Source organism: Diuraphis noxia, unplaced genomic scaffold (assembly GCF_037042655.1).
Source record: "Diuraphis noxia isolate RWA-SAM2 unplaced genomic scaffold, SU_Dnox_SAM2 contig0005, whole genome shotgun sequence".
In the NCBI taxonomy this organism is placed as follows: Eukaryota; Metazoa; Arthropoda; class Insecta; order Hemiptera; family Aphididae; genus Diuraphis; species Diuraphis noxia.
Genome location: NW_028301715.1, coordinates 27,283,091 through 27,310,545, shown reverse-complemented (window position 1 = coordinate 27,310,545; position 27,455 = coordinate 27,283,091). Strand labels below are relative to the sequence as shown.

The 27,455-nt window shown below is 32.2% G+C and overlaps 1 protein-coding gene across 2 annotated transcripts; it reads right to left on the bottom strand.

The window, feature by feature from the left end:
* Positions 1 to 1,289: 1,289 nt before the first annotated feature.
* On the bottom strand, positions 1,290 to 21,778 carry Hr39 (Nuclear hormone receptor FTZ-F1 beta). 2 transcript variants are annotated; one of them, XM_089228773.1, is made up of 12 exons: positions 21,410 to 21,778; positions 6,052 to 6,517; positions 5,186 to 5,388; positions 4,990 to 5,112; positions 4,589 to 4,929; positions 4,263 to 4,460; positions 3,759 to 4,173; positions 3,122 to 3,355; positions 2,802 to 3,054; positions 2,531 to 2,685; positions 1,697 to 1,720; positions 1,290 to 1,565 (listed from the first exon to the last, which is right to left on the bottom strand). In XM_089228773.1, exons 2-12 carry the CDS (start codon positions 6,176 to 6,178, stop codon positions 1,476 to 1,478), a joined length of 2,163 nt encoding a protein of 720 aa, XP_089084899.1. In that variant the 5' UTR covers positions 6,179 to 6,517; positions 21,410 to 21,778; the 3' UTR covers positions 1,290 to 1,475. The 2 variants fall into 2 exon arrangements, with proteins under 2 accessions (XP_089084899.1, XP_015365917.1); XM_015510431.2 differs by lacking the exon at positions 1,697 to 1,720 and having other exon boundaries at positions 21,410 to 21,777.
* Positions 21,779 to 27,455: the final 5,677 nt, after the last annotated feature.

Below are 27,455 nucleotides of genomic sequence, written 5' to 3'. Positions count from 1 at the left end.
GAGTATGAATTTGTCAAATTTCTAAACCTAACCTAAACTATTATATCCAACATTTTTAATATGCACCTAAATGGATATAACCTAATCATACGTTTTATGTTGTAAACTCATAACTTTGTAAGTTGTACCAATGTACCATAATTACATTTCAAACTTGATTTTTTCTAATCACAATGAACAATTTGATACATCCACATTTCTTAATTTGTATCATGCACCCATGCCTATTGATACTTTTATCAAATTTAAAGCTACAACATACAATACTGTATTTAATATTTTAATGTTAAATTAAGGATTGGATTATAAACAATGTAAAAAATTAAATGTATTTATTTGTTTTATATTAATTAATCAACTTTATAAAAACATATTAATTAAAAAAATATTGCTTAAATTTCGATTATGCCAATATGACAATGTCTACTAAATATAACAAACTATGATATCAGTATTATATTTAATGCATTGCTTTATTAAAAAGATAATAAAAAATTATGAAAAAAAATACAGAAGGTAATCAAAAATGTAATTTCATTTTTCAATTATGTAAAACATAAATCATAAATTTAAAAACTTATCATTCAAATAAATTAAACGTTTATGTTTTTATACTAAAAACTATAATATTAGCAAAGAAATATTTTTCCAAAGTGATGGGCACAATAAAATTTCAATAATAGAAAATAAAACAAAGAAATAAGTAAATTCAATTTTGGTAACGTAACTTATTGCACACAAACATAATTTAATATATCATTGTCAAATACTTGTGATTAAAACAGACATTAATAAAATGGTTCAAAAATTATTATTGAAATTTTCAATTTTGGTAAATATTTTATGGTAAGACAGAAAATACATATGATATATAGTATAACAAGATAATAGATATATAATAATTAAGTACATTGTATTGAAATAGAAGACAGCCAGCCCATCACTGTGTATTATAATATTATTAAGTACAAGGTATTTTAAAAGAATAACTAATACCGAGCACTAATAGAATTTGACAAAAAAAGTGTTTTTTTAACAATAAAACCCTGTACTACATAATATAATTGGAGATTTAAAATTATTATATTCATTATTTACACACATAATGTTTATTCTATTTTAAGATCACAGTATTCAGACTGTTCTGAATTTATGTTTTAAATATAATTTTCTTTATACTTAAAAAATATTAAAATTAGAAAAATATATCTACAAATTATAATTCTAAGATTTTTAGATTTCAGTTTAATCTAATAATAATAGAATAGAGGTAAAAATTACCAAAAATGTCATAAAAACAATTAGAATTGTGTAGGTTTAGTACACAAATCTTATATATTAAATATTATTTAATATTTATAGAAATTATAATAACTTTTTAGACAAATATTACTGATACAAACTTAGAAATACTTTCACAGACGTTTATATAATAATACTACTACTAATAATAATAATGATAATAATAATAACTATTAATGATCGCCTCTTAATAACTCCATTAAAAGATTGAAGCTTTGCCCTTCTCCTTCTTTACTCTTTATTGACAACATTTCTTTTCCGACCTATTAAAAAACCACATAAATTAATACAAATTTACTACAGAGTAAGTATTAAGTAGGGATAAGTTGTAAAATTATTAGAAAATTAAACTAGCAAATTTAATATTTTAAATTTGAATGCTAATCTCTCTCACCATTAATCCAATTTCATATGATAGCTAATAAAATGATTCAAATTTTATTTGAAAGTTTAAATACATGTTCACATAGTATTACTTAAAACAGAGATATTTTAACTTTTTCATCCTACGGCTCTTTTGTCACTTCACAACATTTAGGTTTCTCCCAAACTTTCAATGATAACAAAATATGTTTACTCTAAAAGGTGATATATAACACAATAATTATGATTTATGAAATTAATAATAAAAATAACCTTAACATTCAACTGATCATCCGAATGTGACACGTGTTACTGCTGATAATGCTATTCCCTTAAGAGGACACCATACCCTCTGCGTTGTCTCCATCTTACAAATGTATAACATACCAAATTTTACGCACTTGAATAATTTATTTAACTTTGTCATGTTGAATTTTAAAGAGAACTATTTCCAAATTTAGAAGTAAAAATACTGTCTAGTGGATGGATGACAGGTTTTTTTAGATTTTAATTTTAAAACGAGATAATCAAAAATTGTAAATTGTTTGTATATTTTAAAATGAACATAACTCACTTTAAAATAAAATATTTAAAAAACAACCTTTTTCATCCATTAGATAATATTCTCACTTCTAAATCTGGTAATAGGTCAATTCGCTTTAAAATTAAACTTTGTTAAAAGACAAAGACAACACATGTAGATCTGGTATTCTCTTAATAATACTCTAGATTACATTATTATCATATTTTTTTAGTCTACTATACTGTGGCTACTTTAACTAATATTTTCAACACCCGCTAGAGCCGGGACCCTCAGTTTAAATATCTCTTGATTTAAAATCATTTAATAGTATTTCATATCTACCTGACAAGTACGTTGTAGATCAGGTATCCTTAACAACAATTCTCCAAATTTGGATGGCATCTCAGGATAATGTGTCAGAGTGTACTGTTGCAAAGCATGTAATGCTTTTTCTTGGGATGCGCGAACTTTTTCTGATTCTTTTAAATCATTTGTATCTGAAACCATAGTTAAATTAAATTCATCTGATTGTAAGGCACATTATTCATATTTGTTAAAACTTATAAATTTAAATATGTTTTATAAAATCAAATTAAACATATATTAGATATACCTGATGATAACAGCACAATGACTTTCATGGCTACATATTCATAACGATCAACTCTCAAACGTCTCAGGTGCTGAGTAAAATTCAACATACGCTCAATACAAGGTGCTAAGCCTAATTCTCTTGCTTGATCTAAAGAAATGGACTTGCCCAGGCTGACACGTATTTCTCCAGGGCTGCTAACTGAACGATAACAACAACTGAATAACAGTAGCTCACACCAGGCATTTATCAATAGCGATATCTGATCATCAATCTAAAGAAAACGTTTTAAGAAAATATAGTCTTCAAATAAATTTTGAAATAAATATTTATCTTATTACCGAAATGTTTTTAAATAATGGTAACGATTTGCACCATTTGACTATTTTATATAGCCGATGATCAGCAATGTTGCATAAATTAGAAAGGAAATCGGTTCCTGAATTTTCAGCCATTAAGCGACTCTTAGCTATTTCTTTGGCACCACCACAATGATTCATAGAACTTCCACTAGCACATGTTGATTCAAATGATCCTTCATTATAAGTCCATAAATGTTCCACTTCCATTATTTCCTAAAATAATTTAATAGAAATTAAATTTAGTATAAAATACTTTTGTTTCATAAAGTGCATTTAATTATGTTTTGACTATTACAATTATTTTGCGTCATTAAACTAATAATATAATTTTATAAGACCCTGAGGAAATTGTATAGCATTTCTGTAGTAATAATTGTATGTTATCTGTTTTGCCCTAGATAATAATAGTAATTTTAAATTATTTAATAATAATAATAAATCATTCTAACATTTAAGCTAACAACACAAAATTTTAACTGCGGGATGTATAATATTTTGATATAGTATGTGGCAGCATGATGAAGATAACACCTGCAGGTACATTATTTCTTAGGTTTAGAGAGTGCTATTGCTTGTTAACAGAAATTATATTTTAAGATGTTTACACATTACTTACTTGCAATAATGGAGGGATCAGTCTGGCTGCTTCTTGAGGGGGAGACCTACACGTTCGTTCTTCCTGCTTGACTTTATTTTCTACAGAATTAGAGTTCATTCCAGAGTGCTGTCCACTATGTTGTGGCTGCATATTAGAAGGTGGTATTGTGTAAGTAAACGGATAAGTACTACGTCCACCTCTTGTTCTATCCACTCTGATTGCTTCTAGTTTCATACCCATGTTCAAGCATTTGTCAAAGCGACAAGCTGGACACTTCTTGCGTGTAGCTATTGTTATCAAACATGCTGAACCATGTAGGCACACATAGTTCTTATGATTTTGTACAGTTCGCTTGAAAAATCCTTTACAACTCTCACATGAAAATATGCCATAATGAAACCCAGAAATTTTATCACCACAAATTGGACAGGGACTAAACAAAATAGAAAAATTATTATCCTATATTAATATTAATGTTAAATCTCAATATTTTATCCATTCTACATAAAAATATAAACACACCTATTTATCAGTTGTTGCCTTGAAATACCAGATGTTATGCCATGTTGTTGACCAATGTCAGACATTGACAACTTCTCTTCATAGCCATTGTTTTCTTCTGCCACATTATATTCATGAAAATTTCTTTGTATGTGTCTTGGCTGTATTGGTGATTGTGTCGGGGAAAAATGAGTAGGAGAAACAGACAGTGAGGAATAACTGTAAATAAAATATTCAAATTTATCATATTAATAAACAGTAGACACTGAAAAATTATAGTCTGTAGAATATCCCAATATTATGTGTCATAAATTATGTAATAAAAATGCCAACATTTATGGTTTTACCTTTGACTATAACAAGAACTATGTTGTGATCCACCATATTGTGAAGCATCGCTATTATTCCTCGACAAAGACGACGGTGTGAATGTGGATGGAGATGAAAATCCTGAAGATGATGGTGGATTATGTCTAGAAGTGATTGGTGACTGTGCAGGTGAGCAACAAGAGTGTATGGCCGAGTCTGGGCTTTGAGTTGGTGGAATGTGTGATGTATGTTTAACTCCATTAGTTCTATGTTGGAGTAAAGGGCTGTAACCACCACCTAACAATTTATCAACAAGTAACGGAATGTCGTTGTTCGACGAAGTTACTTTGCTCTTGACATGCTCCATCACTCGATCGACCTGTAAAAAGAAAAAAATGTAATACACACATAAACGATTTTTTAAACAGGAAATACTTACCAAATTATTATCATCATAAATAATTCGTTTAACTGGAGACGACTGTTGGTTATTTACATTTTCATTTCGTGGAAGTAAATAATTTTGATTCGCTGTCTGCACGTCCACTGTCCTATCTTCTTCCTGAAATTCAGTTACGTTCGTACAAAAATGTCTATCCAAGTTCATTGAATTAGAATAAGTGAGTCGCAATTACCTGTTTCATTTCCGAATCGGAAAGTTCTCCTTCCCAGGACATTGGCCGAGGCATGTTTTCTTCTACCGCTCTCATTTTTTTACTTCTCATAGTAACTCCAGAGAAGTCTATCTTACTTACTTCCCGATCGCATTCAGAACCCACTTCGTCGATGATGTCATCTTTTATTTCGGTCATTGTACCGTCCTTGTCGTGAGGTTCCTCTGTGGGTGGAAAAAAAAAATTATCAAGAGTCGATACAATATAGGTAAATATTATATAATAAACAATGTATCATGTTTGATGTTAGCAATAGTGTATGCCATTTCGTCTTTTAATATAAGTAGTACCTAATCTAAATATAGTTATTCTATAGAATAACGAGTATTTTCAGTTAAACTATTGAATAAATACAGAGAAATATATTAGTTATTTTTTAAGAACTATAACCAGAACACCTACAGTAATACCATAACATTATATAACAATTTTATAAACTAACGGTTACAATGAAATTGATTATTGAATCCAATTGAAATTAAAACTACTATACAGCAAACATTATCTAGCCTTTTACATGGTGTATATATTCTAACCATTGTGGACTGTAAGCTATTTTAGCTATTACAGTCACAAAGTTTGTGCATCAATTTCATGTGATACCATTCTTCTATATCAAATTATTTCATTATCATAATTTTTAAGGCAACAACTAACGATAGAATTTGCAGGAACACGTTACACATGGGGCCATTTTTAAGATACTCTAATATTACATACAACTATACTAAAATATAATCTAAGATTTAAAATCTAAATTCTTCTCAAAATCGCATCGAAATTGCCATAACATACGTATACCTGGGAATACTTATCGTTGTACACACCTTTTATCGTGGTGATCTGAGTGTTGGGCTGCAGACGAGGAGCGATCAGATTGATGGACGTGACGGTGACCGGACCGGACGATACCTGCACGCTATGGCCCCACATCCTGGTGTCACTGTCTGCCATGGTCTCAGAACAGTAACCGCCGCGGTGACGGGCCGGCGACGGGACGGAGTGGCATCGTGGCGTCTCGCGAACACCGAAAAGAAGTCAACGGCGTAGCGCCTACACGTCTTGTCGTCGGGCGCGCCGGTAACCGCTCGTCGGACCGCTGTGTACTACGTGACCGCGTAAAACCGTTGGCATTCGACGTAATCCCGGTGACGACGGATGTGGGCGCGACGGTGATCGGCGGGGGCGTGCGCCATGTTGCTATCCGTTTTGCGTGTGGCTGTCGTATCGGCACGGAGAACGCAAAGCGATATTCGATTGAATTATTGTCAACGACGGCGCGTCCTTTGCGTGCTGAAAAACCAAAAACGCAAACGTATTAAACATATAAAATCGCTAATCAGTAATCACTAATCAGTATGTACGGTGTCCACTGTCGTTGAATACTATGTGACGATAAGACCATTAATTTTGAGGATACGCATAGGGCAAATATATATATAACATTCATTTAATATTGTATCATGTGCTATTAGCACAACAAGTCACAGTCTAAAACGATATTGATAGTTACAGACAAAATGTAATATTATAGCACTTGTATATAAACTTATACACGCCTGTAATAACAACAACAACAACAAAGATTATAAATATATAATGTTAACATTTTAACTAAATGGTAAGGAAAAATAATGTCAGGTATAAAATTTAAAAAAGTGTGACGTGCTTTTAAATATTTACAACACAATTTAAACTTTAAGTTACGGGATAAAGGAGAGTTTAGACAAATAGATGAAAAATAGATTTTTAACGATACGAGGAATCTAATTTGAAAATGAAAATCGTCCGCGGTCAATAAATACTACTAAAATTAGTTAAATTCAAAGCTTTTTTAAAATACAAACCTTACTTATCGTTTCAAATTTTATATTCGAATTATTCGTTTGTGCACCTATATTAAAGTATTGGCAAATGTTTTGAAAATGACCCCGCACCCTTCACTAAATCTGCAAGGACCTAGTATCGCGATATTAAAATAAGTATAATATTGCACTTTTGCGCTTGTAAAGTAGACACGGTAGGTAGGCTATAATATATTATTATACATCAGGTGTGGCTTATCATATTATTTATTACCTTTGTAAGAATAACCAACAACCGCGCAGCGATTATTTGATTTATTATAATATACGCGCTTGTACTGGGGGAACATTTTATTATTACGATCGTATAGGTAGATCGGACAGAAATGTTACGTGTTCAGCCGAGTAAACGCCGGACGGCTACCATAATATTATACATACCTCTAAGTTGTAACTTAGTGTGTGTGTGTGTGTGTGTGTGTGTGTGTAGAGATTATTAACGAACGCGCCGAGTGAAGCAACGACACACGGCACGGCGACGAAACCGGTTGTGTGACCTGACGGCCGAGTGAAATGGCCAATGCGCAAACGATCGAAGAGCGAAATGGTCGGCGCGCAGCGCGAAGGGGTTATTGATGTCTTGGTTGCATTATTTATAATTGGCAGCAACGCAGCAGCAGCAGCAGCACAAAGTGTATTTTGTTTTATACTGACAAGACTAATTTTTTTTTTTATCTCCTGCACCTCTGCTCCGTCGACGTATATGCGCGATACACATAATAATAAAAGTATATTACCTACGTACGGTTATATTATTATTATTGTTATTATTGATCTTAGATTTGTATGCACCGAATGACCGAATAGTAATGGTCGCGGATAAATAATTTTGCTCATTAGTCATCATATTAAATTTAGTATTATTCATAATAGTCAATATGTAGGTTAAGTTAGGTTAGGTTATGTATTAAGTAAGGAGTAATAGCTGGTTTATTGTGCATAGGACAAGCACCTGTAATCTGTATATTCGCATATTGTATTACTATTAAATAAATAAATAAACAAATAAACAATTTAAAAAACGTAGGTTTCAATTAAAAAGTTATTCGAAGAACACCCCGATTTTACTATACACCTGAACATCTCAACGACACACAGTCACGTAGATGGAAGTAGTTTCCTTGGGCACAAATAGTGTTTGAGATTTGGGGGGAGGGTAAGACCCGAATTTAATAATATTGAATAAACTTAATACAGCATTTAGGAAATGTTTGGGGGCGGCTTAGCTACCAAAGCCTCCCCCTATTTGCGCCTACTGAAACTATATATACGTGTTTATTACTTAGATCAACCTAAATCCTAATGGATATCATAACATAATACTTTCGATAACATAAAATCTACAAAAAAACATTGGGGGACTACAGACAAGTGACAACTAATCTAAAATAATTATACTTGGAAGTTTGAAGTATCGTTACTCCGTGCACAGTGCACACCGTGTAACCATGACACATAATTCTTATTTAATCATCTTAATACGACGGTATATATTATAATAAATAATAATATATAATATGTTGACTAGGTCGATCGGTGTTTGGACATAAATACATAATGTTACGTTAATATTATAACGTTATTATGTACTTAATAGATTTCATAAATTATAATATAATATAATGTAATATATTATACTGACGCATCGCATAACTTATGTTGAGACTTGAGAGTACCCGTTAAACCGTTCCAAACGAGGATTCGGTGTTATTTTCCCTAGGATTTGTTGTTGTAATTTGTCGAATTAATTCTACTAATGACCGTGTGTGGTGTGGTGGAGTGTGTGTACGCACTACGCGCGCTTGATAAAAAGTGCAGAGTGCGCGTGTAAATAACGATCTGAATATTCGAATATTGCGATATTCGAAGAACCAAACACTGGCAGTAATCATCGAATCCAGTGAGAGGAATATTATGTATATTATACTATACATTATACTAACACTGAACACATAAATAATATTATGTATAATATAGTGTGTATACTGGCGAATACTGCTACAGAATCAGACCCGTACGTTGCGGTCCCCGTCGACCGTTGGCAACTCTCTTCGTTGCGCAACAAGTTCCAATTTCACATGGGGCATTTTTTTTTGTTTTTGAATTTAAAGTATTAATAATACCACTGCAGCGGGACGGCAGCGCTGTTTGTACATAATATTAGAATGCAAAATAACAAATATAACGGCAATTCGAACACAGATAACAGTTTGTCCGTGGTCACATAATAATAAAAGTAGTAGTAGTAATTTATACGCGCATTCCATGACACATACGTGATGATGAACTTTATTTAATTATAATATTACATAGACTTCCTTACGAGCTTACACGTATTCATAATAAATAATATACAATGGGTTATGATATAAAGAGCTCTGATTATAGATTTAGGCTTTCCGTAATTTTGTATAGACGAGGTCGTGTACGAGTATAATATGTGTTGAAAAGTACAAATTCCGATTAAACCAACTAACAATTTGGCAATTCATTTATTTTTTATCTAGTTTTACGGTCATGTTAATTTTAAGATAACAAGGACACAAGGTTATCATTATAAGCAATATAGCACGTGTTTTACTTTTTGTACATAAATATTATCTTATACACCATAGGTATAGTTTATAAACTAATATTCATATACGTTTATTAGTTATTACAGTAACAACAAATATACATACATAAGTACGCATGTATTTTACGTTATTTGATGTTATGTTACTACTTACTATACAATTCGTAAATTCGTAATACATAATATGCGAAAACATTATGGGTCATCACTCATCGTACGATTCGTACGTAATAATACCAAAAACAATAATAATAATAATCATTATAATATCATTATTACCAAATTAAAGAGGCTATGGATTTTAATTTGCAAAAGGTATCTGAAGAAACTCTAGTCAATATTATTGGCTATTGCTGTTTTTTTACCTTGACACACGTGGGTGATCAATGATCATAATCATAGTTGTACGACGTACTACAAAAGTCAAGCTTAGCAAAGCCCAGTCCATCCAAAATACGGATATTATTATATTAGTTACATGATTATGGTTGATAGTTGTATATAATATTGTTTTATCGAATGTATAGTTTCCAACGACGATGATAGAAAAGAACCTAATGATTAATGATTCAATACAAAATAATATGATAAACCCTATTGTAGTTATTAGTTATTTACTTCATGACTGTTGAGTGTTAGCCTTCAAATATGTATCATGGGTTAAAGCATCAACTCATATACTCCCCCCGCCACAAACAAACGATAAACATAAGGAAAAAATTAACGTAAAAATATATATTATATCGTGAAACGTCGGGTGAAAGACCTGAAAGGGTAGATAGATAAGTATTTTTGAATGTGTTGCATTAGGGTTATTATGATATATTATATAATTTTTATAACACCCAACGGTTAACGTAGAAAAATTATTACACGCTTTTCTCGTTTTCCAGTGGTAGACGCACCGTCACCTCCGCACACTTTCGCACGAACACGAGCGCGCACTAGCGTTGGTTTAGAGGACGCGAGCGCCGCGAGGTTGTTTATTTTTATAAATCGACGAGAGGACGTCGTCGGCGGCGGTGACGGCAGACGTTACAAAACTATTACTATACTCACGTTGACGGTGTGCGCACGAGGGCGACGTTGCCGCGCAGTTCGTCGGACTCTCAAAATTCAACCTTGCCAAGGTCAGGCACGGACGCGTGCGCGCGCTCTGCTCGTTCATTATAATATTATTATCATGTGAGCGCGAACGACTGTTCTCCGTTCCCTTCCTTGCATTTTTTTTGCAATTTACTATTATTGCATTTTTATCACTACACTATTTAGTATTAACTATTTACCATTATCTTCCGTACAAACAATGCTAACAAACGTAATGTACATCTGAAAAATCACTTTAGAGACACCCAACTCGAATTAAACTTAACTTTATCTCAAGGAAAATAAAAAAAAATTCTGGCAAAACCGTTTTGGTACGCTCGGGAGAATAGGTTGAAGTAGAAAAATGGAGGCACAAGTAGAATAAGGGCCGATACACTAATAGACACGATAGACTAATTATTCCAATGCAGGAGGATTGAGATTAATTTTATATACAGTTTCCGTTAGCTTATAGTTACACGGTAAAACAAAGGTCCTCTCTTTAACAAATATTGTGCGGCTGGCATAATTAAATTTTAAATTCTAAACATAGATAATAAACATAATAAAATAATTATACTAAAATTTTATTTTTTCTCGTATTTTTTTAAACTATTGTAACTTATAATAAATTATTGTCATTCAAAATGTAACTAGGAATCTTTACATCCGAGGGGAAAATACGCTCAACGAAGACAGCTTTTATTTTTACATCAATATTAATCACACATTTTAATATAGGTACTCCGTGCATGCGGCCCACAAGTAATTTTCAAAAATAACATTTGACTTTCTAAAATCCTAACGAGGACCGCTAAAGAAAATAGGTACTAGGCTGTGGATCAAAAATTATCCCTTATGATTTTAATTACTTAATTTTTGTTTGGAGATCAAGGGTACAATTTTAATAATTTTATGAATTGCAGCGCGGGCTTAGTCCACGAAAAGTTTTTTCATCCCCTAAAAACTTTCAAATTTGACGTTAATCTTTTACATGCGGATACTAGGAACCAATGGGAAGTTGTTCGGTGATTGCAAATTTAATTAAAAAGTACCTATTTAGTAAAATAACTAAAAAAAATAGTGATACGTGCCCGTCGGTTTATTACACCCGACACCACATATAGTGTTAGACCCAGAATTCGAGTACAGTACCAACCGAATCTGAGATTTATGTAGTGCATATACTAATAAATAAGTATATATTTAAATTAGGTATAATTAAGTCTATTTGTGCGTGCAATAAGACAATGATTTAGTATGAAAGTTCAAGCAATTCCTAGCAAAAAGGATAGCGAGGAGTAACCGAGTAAGCAGGCATTGGACAAATTAATTTTTAAGCCTAATACAGTAGCAATTGGCTTTTTAAAATTAAATTAAAATCTTATTAGCCATACTTAGGTAGGAACTAGAAAACAGAAATATTCGATTAAAAAAAAAGGATTTTAGTAAAAAAACATGTGTAGGTTAAATTTAAATTTAGTTTGTAATATTATTATCTAAGAATAATTTAACGCTGCGATCTCGGACAATACGCAGCTTTTTTACCACGATTTTCGTAATAACAACATTTATGCGTCACGACATTCAAAGATACATTACACCACCAAGCATGCATTAATATGACGTATTATTATAGCAATAATATTTCGTATGCACATAAATAATAAACACACAGATGATGACGTCGGTTGCAGGCTCCAAAGAGGTTTGACGGTACGTATTTAATAACACAGCCACAGGTAAATTATTTTAAGGGTTAAGAATTTGATACACTAAAAAATCTACAAAACTTGAAAATTATCAATAAAAAATTCATTTATATAGTAAAGATTTAAAATAATGCACTAAAAAAATAAGAGGTAAATTGATTTTATAATGCTCAATTTGATTCAGTTTATTTATGTCCGCATGGAGCAATAATCATATAAGTATTATAGTTGTGTGCAGCAAGGTTATTTATTTTAGAAGTTGATGGTAAAATATAATATATATTTTCAAATTTAAATTAAAAGCCTTTAAAAATTTCTAAAAAATGCTTTTTTTAAATTAAATAATGTCATTAAAATCTAAAAATAAAAAATAGAGTTTATTAATTTAGTGTAATATGTATTTAAATTTTAAAAATACACGAATCAGATTAGTAGCAAATCGAACATCACACTATATTCCATAGTAAGTAATATAGTTATCTATACTAATAGAAAGAATCCAAAATGCATTATATTCCCAAATCTAATTGGCTAATTGTGAGCATACAAAATGCTCTGATCATCACCATTCACCACTTACCTACGCAGCGACATGAGCGGACGGGGAGGTTATAAAAAAAAAAAAATTTTTTTCATCTTCCCAGAAATTATTGAACACGTTGGATGATTGTTTGACCATCGAGTGCAATTCTGCAAAATATTTCGACCAGCATTAAACAGACAGATGTGCGTTGCCACCTCCACAGGACTTTACGTCCGATGTGCGAGTTAACAATGGAACTGTCACCACGCAACTCGTAGGTTACCTCAAAAACGACGTTATTAGTTGTATTATTATCATTACTATTATATTATTTATCAACATATTACATTTTATGTGATATTACGACATATACCAAAATTGCATGCATATAAAAAGACGGTAAGGGGGTGGAGTGGCCGAGCGGACTAAGGCGTCTGTTGCCATGCACGCAGTCGCCGGTTCGAACCTCGGTCACAGACGGCATCGCTCTTTGGGCATTTCGCGGTGTCTGGAGAGAGAGGCCGCCGCCCTCCAACCGGGCATGGCAGAAACCTACGGGTGCCCATTCAAAATTCTGCCAAAATACCCACGTGTTTAAAACCTACAGTACCTTCCCCTACAGTTCCCCCAGGCTAATGACCTCAGTTGTCGAAGCCTTAACCCTAAAAAAAAAAAAAAAAAAAAAAACGGTAAGTAATGTACTGTTGGTGCAATATTTTTCATGTTAATTTAATTTAATTAATTTCATGTTAGTTTACTATTGTAAACTTATTTGAATATTTCTGTATAACAGTTTCCTAACGAAAACGTCATCTCTTCAACGTCCAATCGTCGACCTGACACAGGCAATATAGTTTAAATCTAAAGCGAGAAAGCGACCAATATAAGTTTTTGTGTCATAATATTATTTTATCATTCATGATGTGTTAATTTCGCGTATTGGTCATATAACTACATTAGAACTTCACCTTGCCCAATCAAGTAGCTTGAATACTCGTATTATTAAAAATATATTAATATATATACTCTTTATCTGCAGAGGATTTCGGTCATGATAGCTATACTGCAGTACTTGAGTTCTAGGCTCACTATTATACTAACTAATCCTATAGAGTATAGAATATAGATCTATATAATCGATTATATTAATTATTACCAAATACTCGCTGTCTACGATTTAAAACGAGGTTTAAAATGAATATTATCTCTTATAGAAATATTATGCATATATAATATATCATACTTATAAATGCGAGTATGTCCGTTATTGAATTCAACATTAAGTAGAAATTTTTGATCAACGATTATGAATTCTCGCGTAAAAAAGTGTCATAGTTATATCCAGGGGCGGACCCAGCCAAAAATAACGGGGGAGCAGTAGTATTTCATAGACGTAAATATAGAGGCTGTTTCCAAAAATTAATAATTAATATACACAATAAATTTTATATGGATATGAAGTTTTTTAGTGAACGGGGGGGGGGGGCTATCGCCCCCCCCCTGGATCCACCACTGGTTATATACTTATATCTGATAAAGGGTGTATTAAACAAGTATTCGCTTCTAATCCCACAAGCAATTATTTCCTACTTAATCCATTTGAAGTTTATAGTGATTTTAATTTTAGAAAGTATTTGAAGAAAAAACGATTAGAGACTTAGTTACTTAGTAAGATTCTACCATGACCATTAATGAAAAATAAATATAGATTTTCGAGTCACAATTATTATAAAAGTTAGACGTGTACCTAATAGTTCGTATAAAAGTATAATTCATATAAATTAGATTTAATGTAAGTTTCTACTTCCACACTATGGCGGGTTTATCGTGTCGTTTACTGGGCATGGGTTTTAATGGCAATTCAAGGGTTATTTTTGATTTTTAGAATGAAGTAACGTACCGAGGAGCACAGTGACCGGTGCCAAACACTAGAATAATTGGCGCGTGTTTAATGGTAATATATACTATTGAAGGAATTTGCATATGTCATTTTTATTCTAATGCAAGATCTTAGATATCTCGTTTTTATATCTTATAGTATAGAAATGTATAAATCTTTTTTTTTTTAAACTGATGCCTTTAGTCTATACTTTATATGCTTCATACCGTGTACCGTCGGTATATATACTGAGTAACATATATATATACATATGATATATACAAAATCTTATTTTACCATAAGAAATAGTCCAAAACATTTCATAACATACGTTTGAACTGTTTTTGCACTTATCATTTAAAATGTACAAAATAAAATTAACAACTCGTTAACATAATATATATAATATTATACATTTATCGAAACAATACTGAAAACACATTCATGACATTACGGTACCACTGTGGCGGGAAAAAAGTTCGTATTTAGGATCCAAGATCACGAGCATCATATAAGAACTTAAATATTACACATAAATTATTTATAAATAATAAATAATAATACTTGGTTAAGTTGGTAAAAATACAAACAGCATCGGTAAAACACAAATGCATGCCGCCAAACTGACGTATCATGTTCTAAAATGGATCCCTTAACAAGCAGGTATGGCTTCACATTCCTATATAGTACAACGAAATATAGAAACGGATTAGATGTTTTCCACACGTTAACATTCTTTTATCCAAAGTAAATTTAATAATGACATTAAGTTCAACATTTTGATTCTAGATGCTAATGATCAAAACTATTATTAACACATATTATATTATTATTATTCTTTAATTCTTATATTATACAAAGCTAGATTAGGAAAAAATGACAGCACAGAATTATAAAAAAAATTTACATTTATCATTGTCAATTTTTTATTAATAATACTTACCTAGTTATCTATCTACTTAAGCAATTTATTATTTAATGGTTTAATAAAAAAAATAAAATAATTTCATCATTGGTATAAAATATGAAATTAAGTTTTTTGTTTTTGTATAATTTACAATAATTTTATATAGCCATCAAAAGTAAATTAACAATTTCGAAAAAATGTTTAACTATCAATATTTATTTCATGTATCTTACAGACTGTATTTGGTACTTGATTGAAAAAAGAAGATGCCTTCACTCTATGTATAATATTTACTGCGTTATAATACCTATTATATAATATTACAAACATTTTGTTACCAACGTATTCAGTATATTATATGTACACTGTACACATACGATGCAATATGTGCCCTTTAGTTAAAATTCCAATTATTAAAATAAAATATTTACATTATTGATTATTCATATCATATTGATTATTATAATTTTTAAAGTGTATGACCTAATATAACAAGTCACAAACATAAATTGTAGAACATTATAATATGCATCGAAAATATTCAAAGATACAATGTTTGTTTTCATTTACCTATATTTTAATTGTATATGATATGAATTTGTTTTTAAAACCCTGTTACTTATAAGTTATATTCTTTACTTAATGTTAAAAGTTATTCGATAACTATAAATTTTCTAAAGAATGAAAAGTATATGTATAACAGACAAAAAATAGTAATCACTAGGTATAGGTTATAGCTATAAGAGATAAGAGTATGCAAACATCATTTAGGTAGGTATATTGGGTTAAGTAAAACATTACGAGACAAAATAATAATTACTATAACAAATTTATGTATATTATCTAACAGTATGCGATTCATATTTAAAAATGTCGAATACAGATAAAATAAACCGAAATCGATGAAGAAACGAAACCTCAAACGTAAGGGTATTCAAGGTAAGATTAATACCTTAATATTATCTTGAATATTATGATTTTGATTTATAATGTTATAATGTAATATAAGTTATACGTTTTAACAAAACAATTTGAAGTAATCACTGTTATTGTTATCTATTAAAATAAGTTATACAATAAAAGCACCACTATGAGACAATTTGAAAAAAAAATAGAGATTAATTAAATTGACATTTTGGGTCACGGCAATAATATACATTTTAAAAACGCAAGAAATCCAATCGTATTAAATAAAAAGAGATAAACATTAACCAATACCGACGAGTCATATATTGCAATAATGAGTAATAAACGGCATAACCTGTTTGGATAAATAACTGAATTAATTTAAACTAGTTTAGGTATAGGTACATAAATATTATGATGTCGTTACTATAGTTACAGAAACGTTAAGAATTATAAACTAGCATAATATTGCATATTATAGAGCTATCGAGGTGCATATTATACATATTACATAGACATAATATTATAATAGTACATTAGTACCTACAAGTACCTTCTATACAGCGCGTATGTGGTGTGTATGTTGTATTATTACATTATTTTGTCGTAGCGAATCTATAATATAAATGAAAAGTTGAATTACACAAAAGTTGAACACCTGTTGAAACGTGTGCCATTGTGTACAATTTTATACCGTGTTTCGAGGTAAACAAAACGAGATCGAGGAATGTTTAACAAATGGCTGATACTCGTATTATTATAAGACGGAATAGCTGGTACTGGTACATATAATGTTATAAATTATAATATAGTCGGGTGTTTTTGTTCGATACCTAAAGAGAAAGTTGAGCACAGTATTATCGATCCGTCTTTGTTCTAAGGTCTTTTTGTACCTATAATAATATTTATTATAACATTTTTTGCTTATGCGCTTGTCCGGTTGTCCGTCCATTGCACGTAATAATTTTATATTTTATCTTATTGTACATAGTGAATAAACGACGGCGAGTATAATATAATAGCTTTAGGTCAATATAAGCTTTAAACGTATATTTTTATTTTACGCACAGCGTGTAATTTCGTCAAACAGAATTTTACTTTTACGGTTTATTCTCTGACTGGTGGAGGTAGCGGCCTTCTTATGGTGGCAGAAAATATAATATTATTGCTATTATTATTTTAAATGATTCGATTGTGCTCACAATTCCGCATTTTATTATTATTATAATGGCTCTTGATTTTTATGCCTTTGACCGAGCTTTTGACGCGTCCTTTTTTTCTTGTCCGGCACAATAGGCAATAATATACATACATAGAAATATTTTGAATTTATGAAAAACAATAAAAATCATGACTGAACGTAACGCTCTAACGCGCACCATCTGTTCTCTCTCTATTCTTTAAGTATATAGGTATATACAGTTATTTATATAATTCATACGATTTCAATGATGCAATTATTCCGAGGGTATAAAAGATACTACAACTGTTTCAAAAAGGTCATGGGGTTATTGCGAGGGACTCAAGTATTTATTATGGTTAATGTAGTTTTTTGTAAATATTAACAAAAATATTTAATATTAAAATTCACAAAATACCAACCTATTCTAAAAAGTATTTAAAAACGTTAAATATAGGTACTAAAAAAACACTATACCTGACCATCAGTATACAAATAAATTAGGCATTTATTTTTTGTTATAAATATTTATACAATGCTACTGTTAATTAAAATTTATTTACGTATGTGGTACACAGAAAACTGTCACGCTGAGGAATTAAGTATCATATCGAGCTAGTGATGTTCACACATCAAGTGAATCTTTTTTACAGACAAAAGCCAATTATTATACTACTCATTTGATCCACCGTATCGACTTTGGTATAGGATATAGATGATAAGTGTAATATTTATAAAAATATTCCTATGAAAAATATGCACAAATAATGTGTATCAAATATAATGATATAGGTACCGGTTATTGTACTAATGCGCAACGGTTGTCTTCTTGTCTTGAGGTTAAATGATAGTTACACGTGACCAATTGACAAGTACCTTAAACAGTTATACATTGTTATACACTAAAACTATTTGGAGGGGACACATCTGTATTCCGCGTACTTAACACATTTTTATTACTGCAGAGTTCTGACATTTTCAGAGTAATATTTTTGTCATATACATGTTCTACAATTTTACTGCAATTATAGTAATAATCATGCACTCAGTGGATGTCGTCTATGGTCTAGTTAGGGCCAAGGGATAATAATTAAATATAAAACATGACGTATCATACTATCGCATTAGATGAATTTTGGTTACGACACGTCGTTGTCAGTAGATGTGTCGAACTCCCGTAGAACTACTGCAGTATACGCGGTTTATTAGAAGGCCTTTTTACGAATCGTCTATTATGTAGACATTGTAGAGGTAAACTGTAACTTATAACAATTTTATATTTCGAGATTATACCCATTAGGACAAGGCATATTGATTATTCGACGCGAGAACTATGCCACAAATACGGTCAATACGGATAATTTTTATGCACTTATGGTAATGTGGAAATGCCCCTGGAAATGCACCGATACGAAATTATAGTTCCAAATGTAGATACGCTACATAACATCATACATTTTGTAAGTTGTAAGACAAGTCATAACTTAAAAGTTTACATAAAACGGCTATCCACCGACCGTCGTCCATCATGCTATACGCCAGCGGTTCTCAACCTGTGGTACGCGTACCACTAATAATATGGTACACGGAAAGCTCATAGGTGGTAAGTGAAGAAAATCTACCTTTATAAAAAATTAATTTATTAACAAAATTCTATACATATAACATAAACGTAGGTATACATTATTAATAAACAAAAAATGGTCAGGTGGTACGTAAAAATGTTCAAATTGTGTAGGTGGTACGTGACTATAAAAAGGTTGAGAACCGCTGCTATACGCTATCACGTTAAGGTGTACTCAGGAAGTCAGGACCGGAATAAGAGTTTTGGGCCCCTATACATAATACATTAATATCCAATACTAATCTTAATTTGAATAGAAATTTAGTCGGCATTATTGGGTGACCTTAAATGCATTATTTCGCATACGGTGTATATTTGTCGGTTCCTACAATTTTATATAATACATTTTTTTTTTTTTTTAATAATATGCCCAAACAAAACGTATATATTATGTAGTAATTACTACCCTTGTCCCTCGTTTTGACGATCGCTTTACTGAGTCATTAATACTAGCCTTTTTGGATTCATTTAGTTAATCCTGGCCTGGCTGGGTGCAGTAGCAGTACTACTGGTGTTACATTATAACATTGGAAGCGATGACTTCGAATGCATGCGGCGTATATTATAATAGTTTAGAAATAAGTAGGTAGTTTTTGACGGATAATAACAAGAATAAACAAAAACAATCGGTTTCTTTTTAAAATAATAATAATAATAATATCATCATTATCATTGTTGTCGTTGTCGTCGTCGTTGTCGGACGCTCAATAGTGACCTTGACCGCAGTTTTACGTGGCCTAGGAAAGATGACCGAGACCGTGGGGCGGCGCGTATCGGCCGTTGACTTTACGACTATTCAGGAGTATCTATTCTACCGTGTGTGTATACATTGCTTAAATGTACCGTGTTATGTATCTATTATACTCATCGACTTATCGTACATAATAAAATCGTGTTGTGTCGTGTTCGCAACTTGCCGCATGCTAGGTTGACGTGAAATAAGTTATACTAGTGGATCACGACGGTGGAAAAGCATTTTCTCTGAGAAGAAAAATCCAAACAATAAGACGGCAACGGGAACAGAACACGCGTTCGACGAATTCCGAAATCGGCAGTATACAATGAGATTACGATTTTGAGTACTACTGAAAATAAATAACGTTATCGTGGCCCTTATAAGGACGACGACGGCAACGACGTTGCGCGCGCGAGCGTCCGTGCGGCGCGGAGTGCGCGTTCAAGGTCAACGGTCTGAAAAATCGTGGAAAAGGGTGGCGGTAATGTGGTAGCGGCTGCGGCTGCGGTGACGGGAAAGAACGGTGGTGACGGCGGCAGTGGTGGAGGTGGCGGGGCACGACGAGAGTTCACAAAGAATGGCACGGTACCGTTACAAAACATCCGCAGCTAGAGGCCGTCAACCGGCATCTCTGTTAGCCACGTCCGTTACGGCCCCCCTCTCCGTCTCCCCGACCACCCCACGACCGTCGATTCCTGTGCTTCCCCCTTCCCACCACCCCCTTGGTCAGGACAAGCCGACACCTAGCATAGGTACGCCGCTAAGTTCCATCGTGTACAATGGCTGAAAACGGGCGAAAAATATTAACAACAATAATAATAGTATTTTAATAACAATAAACGACTGAGCTATTGCATTATTACTATTATTATTATTGTTGTTGTTATTATTGCACATGAAACCGGACCCATTGCGCGGTATCGTCGCAGATACCATTTTTTTTTCCGACGGACACAGGCACAAAGCGGACGCCCAGACAGCAAAATATTGTTGTTATTATCCCGGAACGCACAACACATTTTATTGTTTTGTAAATAACGTGCAGGCTGTCTTTGACGGGACAGGACATTCCGAAGAGTCATTTACTTGATTACAAATTTTGAATTGATTCACATAATTCGTGTATTATAAGAAATTCTAACATTAATTCAATGAAATATAATATTATGTCGAGTATTATGTCCATTATTACCTGGCGTTCTAAGTGTTATCCCAATATTATCCGGTGGAACGTGTTGGTTGACCGGAAGACGTTGGTACACGACGACAAGAACACAAGGTGCGATTTATCGGATTATCTTTTAACCATATAACAATTTTATAAATCTCGTGTCGGCAAAGAACGTTCGCTCTTCGGGCGAATAATACTAATAATACTAATAATACTCGTGTTATGTCGAAGATTTAGGAAAATAAAATAGTAAAAATAATAACGGCGCGGCAACGACGACGACAGAACGATAGAACGTAAGACGACGGTTATACGCGACCGCGTCCGCGACTGACTGCGACTAAGCGACTGCCGACTAGCAAGTAGTGAGTACTGAGTAGTGACTACTCGGCAATCGGCGGTGGTGCGACAGTGTGCGCGCGCTAGCTTGTGCGTGTGCGTGTGCGTGTACCAGGCGGCGGCCGCTTTGCTGTTGCACCGGGACGACGGCAGCGGCCGCGGCGGAACGTAAGCACGCATATTGTATATACATTTATACAATAAAACTATGTATATTATGTGTACACGTATGAGTAATACGCGACGAACGATAGACGGTGTCGGCGGCGGTGGCGGAGGGGTCGCCGGTCGCGCACGGTGAGCGGTGTGCGCAGGGCGAACGGGAATGAAGATGAAGGTCGTCTAGGCTTGACAGTGCGTCGCGCGGAAGGAGTGGAGGACGGCGGCTTCGGCAGCACACGCACGCGGCGCCGTTTACTCACCGGCCGCCAACGCCGCCGCGTTACATTGTTATAGAAATATAGAATGGAAACTGGTGTAAAATATTATTATTGTGCACCGCAACGCCATCTGTCGTGAGCGATTCGCGTCCCCGTCGTTCTTCATCCACCGACGGATTCGCGATTTTTGAACGGTCGCTACTAAACGGCGGCCGCGGCGGTGGCGATGACGGCGTAGTTCAAACAAACCGTTTGTTCGTTAATACGTGTATGTGTATGAGTGTGTGTGTGTGTGTGTGTATTCTTCAACCGATAAGACTTATCGGGGGCGGACACGTAAGCGACGACGACGTTGACCTTTTATTAATATCGACCTTGAACCCTCAAGGTCGTTTTTCTCACATTTTTGTTTCTCGCCCCACACCGCCCACCCACAAATAGAGCCACCCCGTCGCTCACCACCTTACACGGTGCGACGGTGATAACTATATTATTATCATTATTATTGTTTTCGTTGTAAAATATCGCATTATTATTATTAAACTCTATCATTCATAATTCATAGCGGTCCGTTTGTTTGTTTAGGATACGCTCATTAGAGTTTACTATCATTTCGATTACGTAGCGCCGCAGTCTACGTTCGCCGCGCGTGTGCGTCCCATGTCCGTTTTGGCGTGTGCGTGCCGCCAGCTCAGTGCTCACGTCGACGCGCCACGCGCAGTACAGTCGTCCCGCGGGTCGATCGAGCGTCGCTCGCGCCCAGTCAATGAATATGAATTCATCGGTAGACGCGTATTTCGTCTCTTATTATGGGTGGAAGGGTGGTGGCTCTCGTGGAACACACGATGATGACGTGATATCCGTTTCGTCTTTATGGTGCAATACAAAATAATTCCCGTCCATCACAAAAATGTCTTCCGCACACAGAGGTGTAGTTTTTTTTTTTTGTTAGGGGCTGAGTAGTAAAAAATATAGGATTTTCAGTTTTTGTCTTCATCGTCTTAAAAAAAAAAAAGCGGGTAAGTCGTGGATGTCGCTCTGCTGTACAGTAGGTTACTGTAATAGATGGGATTAAATTTGAATGCAATGATAGGTGTCATTGTATACGAAAAACGATTCTGAACGGAGATGATTTGTCAGTCTAGGATAATATATTATATTTAAATATTGTCATACATTCTATTTTGAAACAAATATTTTATTTTTCAATTAGAACGCATTTTGCATAAGGCATGGTTAATCAATTTTTCCAAAATCATTGCATGTAGTTATCATAATTCATAATACCTTATATTATCATAGATATACGAATACCTGGTTTGAGGATAAATCGTTATCATTGCGCGATTTCATAAAAATTTAAAACTCAAACGCTCAAAACATTTTTCCTATAATGACGCTTCAAATTTTCTTTATAGCTATTTGAAGCAAAACTTATGGAAAACTTGTTGTTAAATTTTATAACCTTAGATATAAATACAAACAATATTATGAATTTTAAACTACAAAATAATTTGCAAATATTCATGGTTTTGACGAATTTTTGTCAATATTTGAAATTCAAATGCTAATAAAAATTTAATTTGAATTTCCGGTGGACATTTTTTTTGTGATAAAAATTGACAAATTTGTAAGGAATCTTAGATTTAAAAAGAAAATTTTTATGAATTTCTAGCTAATAATAATTTGCGAATTTGCGTGATTTTTACGTATGTTGTTCAAATTAAAATTTAAATGCTTGTAAAAAAAAAGATGTGTCTATACATTTCTTGTATTTTTCAACTGCTATTGTAAAAATATTTTAGGAGCCTTGTATTAAATTTTCAAATCTTAGGTATAAAAGGAAATTTTTTTATGAATTTCTAGAATAAAATAATTTACGAATTTTCGTGATTTCTACGTATGTTGTCAAAATTAAAATTTGAATGCATGTAAAAAAAAAATGTGGCTATATATTTCCATTATTTTTCAACTGCTATTGCAAAATTATATTATAAGCCTTGTATTAAATTCTCAAATCTTAGAATTAAAAAGAAAAACTTTTATGAATTTCGATCTAAGATAATTTGAACATTGCCGTAATTTTTATGTATTTAGTCAAAATTTGAACTTCAAATGCTAATAAAAAAAATCGCGCCTATGTATTTTTATAATTTTTTAATCACTATAAGAATAACTTATGACAAACTCTGTATTAAATTTTCAAGTTTTTTGAAAGGACCATAAAAATTTTTATCGACACTTCAAAAAAAAATTTTCAGAAAAATTTAAAATTTCAGTTGTTTATAAATACCTCAAAAAAAGTCAAAATATTTTGAAAATCAAATCATGTAAAGAAAATGCCAATCTAAATAACTGGTAAAATTTTTCAAGTATCTATGGCTTATACTTTTTGAATAATAATAACAAATGTTTAAAATCGTTTGAGGATAAATCGTTATCGTTATATACGCTATTTCGTAAAAATTTAAAATTCAAACGCACTTAAAAAATTTCCTATAATGATGCTTATAGCTTATATAGCTACTTGAAGGAAAACTTAGTGTTATATTTTTAATCCTAAACGCAAAAAATTTTATGATTTTTCAACTTCAAAATTACTTGCAAATTTTCGCGTTTTCGACAGATTTCGTAACATTTTGAACTGTAAACGCTTATTAAAAAAAATGTTGACTCACAATTTTTTATTTTTTTTAGCTACAATAAGAACAACTCATAAGGAACCTTGTATTAAATTTTCAAGTTTTTTTGGTCGTCCAACATTTTTTTACTGACACTTCAAAAAAAAATTAACGAAAAAATCGAAAATTTCAGTGGTCTATAAATAACTCAAAAAAAGTCCAAAGAAAAAAATTTTTAAAAATTAAACTGTATATAGATAACACTAACATTAACATTTGGTGAAAATTTCAAGTATTTGCAGTGATTAGTTTTTGAATTACAACCATATAAAAATATCGATTTGGTCGAAAACTGGTTTTGCGTAAAAATTCCCGTTTTTCTGTCATTTTTTTTTTTGTTTTTCTCGATTTTTTTGAAAACTGTTGGAAAATGTTTACTTTTGACCTCTATAATGCACCAAGGATCTTCAATTTTACATCGGAAACCACCCCCAAAGTTTGAAATCGAAGCATATTATTTCGACTAGTTATGCAGTATGCTGTACACCAGTGGTTCTCAACGGGGGCAATATCGCCCCCCAGTGGGCGGTAAAGTGTCACCGAGGGGCAATGAACTAGTTTTGGGTGGTAGGGGGGCGGTGAACTAATTTTGGGTGGTAGAGGGGCGGCAAACGGTTCACGCAAAAACGTTGTAGATGGTGTCGGTGTGACCTAAAAATAATTCATACTTGATAATCCATATAATAACTATCAGTCACTACTCAATCTATGCAATACACAATAACTTATCTACAAATTATTTTAGCGATTTTGCGTTGACATTATACTTTATTATAGGTACCTATATTAACCAACCTTTTAGTACACCGTTTGCTTTGACCCGCGTATGTTGTATTAGTTTTCGTTATATTCAGTCGGTTAGTAACGTGTGTAAAATTGTATTAATATTTATTTTTTTTAATTAATTACCATAATACTAGAACTATAAATAAAAAATATATCAAATATAAAAAATAAATAAAAACATTAGTTATTAGATAATTTCAATTTTTTCTTTTAAATTTTCCAAATACCCTTAACCTAACCCTTATTATAGAATTCTCACATTGTAGGGGCCGTTAAAAAAATTTTTGACACTCAAGGGGGCGGTAACTTAAAAAAGGTTGAGAAACACTGCTGTACACAGACACAAAAAAAAAAACACACATCATTGTAAAATCAATACATTCATCACTTCGTTCAGAATCTAAAAACACCAGCGTGTGTTATTATAATATTATATGTAATGATTTGAAAACGTTCAAAATTTTCGTAAGATTTTAATCAACGGCAATATGCCAATATTATACAGTTGTCAGTTTCCTTTTCACGCAGTCTACCTATAAAGTATTTTCAACATTTTTATGTAATTAATTCAAAATTTGAACGACAAGTTTCTCAGTCATTTTATAATTATGTAAATTAATTTTTATTTTAAGGTTAATAGTGCTTGAAATTTTTTTTTTACTTTATTGGTTGTTTTTCGAACATTTTACTATAATTTTATTAATTGTTAGCATAGGCGCCGCCAGGAATTTTGTCAGGGAGGTGCATCGTGCATAGTATACTTTGATTTCTAAATAATGTTTGAATTATTTTAGTTAAATACGTAGAAATAGTTTTCAAATTATATGACGATACAAAATTATTTTTGTTTTTTCATCTGATACAAAGTTTTTAATTATGAAAAAAATAAATATTTTCAATACCTACTATAACATTTTTTTTTTTAAAGCCTGGGGGGTGAATGCACCCCCTTGCCACCCCCTCGCGGCGTCCTTGATTGTTAGTGTATATTAATTTTCACATTGTATTTTCGTACATTAGTTCTGTTAATCTACGAAACACAATGGAAGTTCAACAACCGAAGTTGCTAATTCAAAACATTTTGTTCTGACCATTTATCATATTTAACAATACTCCAATAGATGACGCTGGTGTTATCAAATTAATTTAAATTCATTTATTACACCGGCCAATATCGTTACCGCCTATTGGCGTTAGGTTACATTTCTTTTATTATATTTCATTTAGCATACAGTTCTGAATGGATCATAGTTCACATCTGATCTTAGTAGGTACTTACATGAAGTTAAATAACTCAAAAAATACTCGTTCGAATTTTAATTTTGATACGTCCAAATATATTTTTTTAAATGTTCACCAAATAGTATGCTGCAGAATAAGTAGTTTTCAAAACAGAAGCTTGAATCGCCATAGCCTTCAGAATATTAATTAGGTAGTATAAAAAATCTGAATATTTTAAATTAAAGGGGGCTGATAGAGTGTAATATATTTTAAGGAGCAATAATTAGACATTTCGTATAGCATTCATACACAGAATATAATATGAATATTTCATATACTCTGTGATTCATATTTAAATTGTGTTACTTGTGAGAAGTAAATTAATGTTTATTCCTGTAATTCGTAAAATTTGATATCGAGTCCGAACATCAACGATTCACCACAAGAATAATTTTCTGAACGAATCTGAATGATACAGAATTTATCAAATATATCATGCTATTCAAATAATAAAAATTATACAAAATTGAGGGACTTAGATTTAACGGATTTAAATTTTGAAAATGCATATTAATTAGTCATTGTGTTTGCTAGGAAGTTATGGAATGTTATTTATTCAAATTCTTTGATAAAATATCGTCAGATTAAAAAATAAGAATT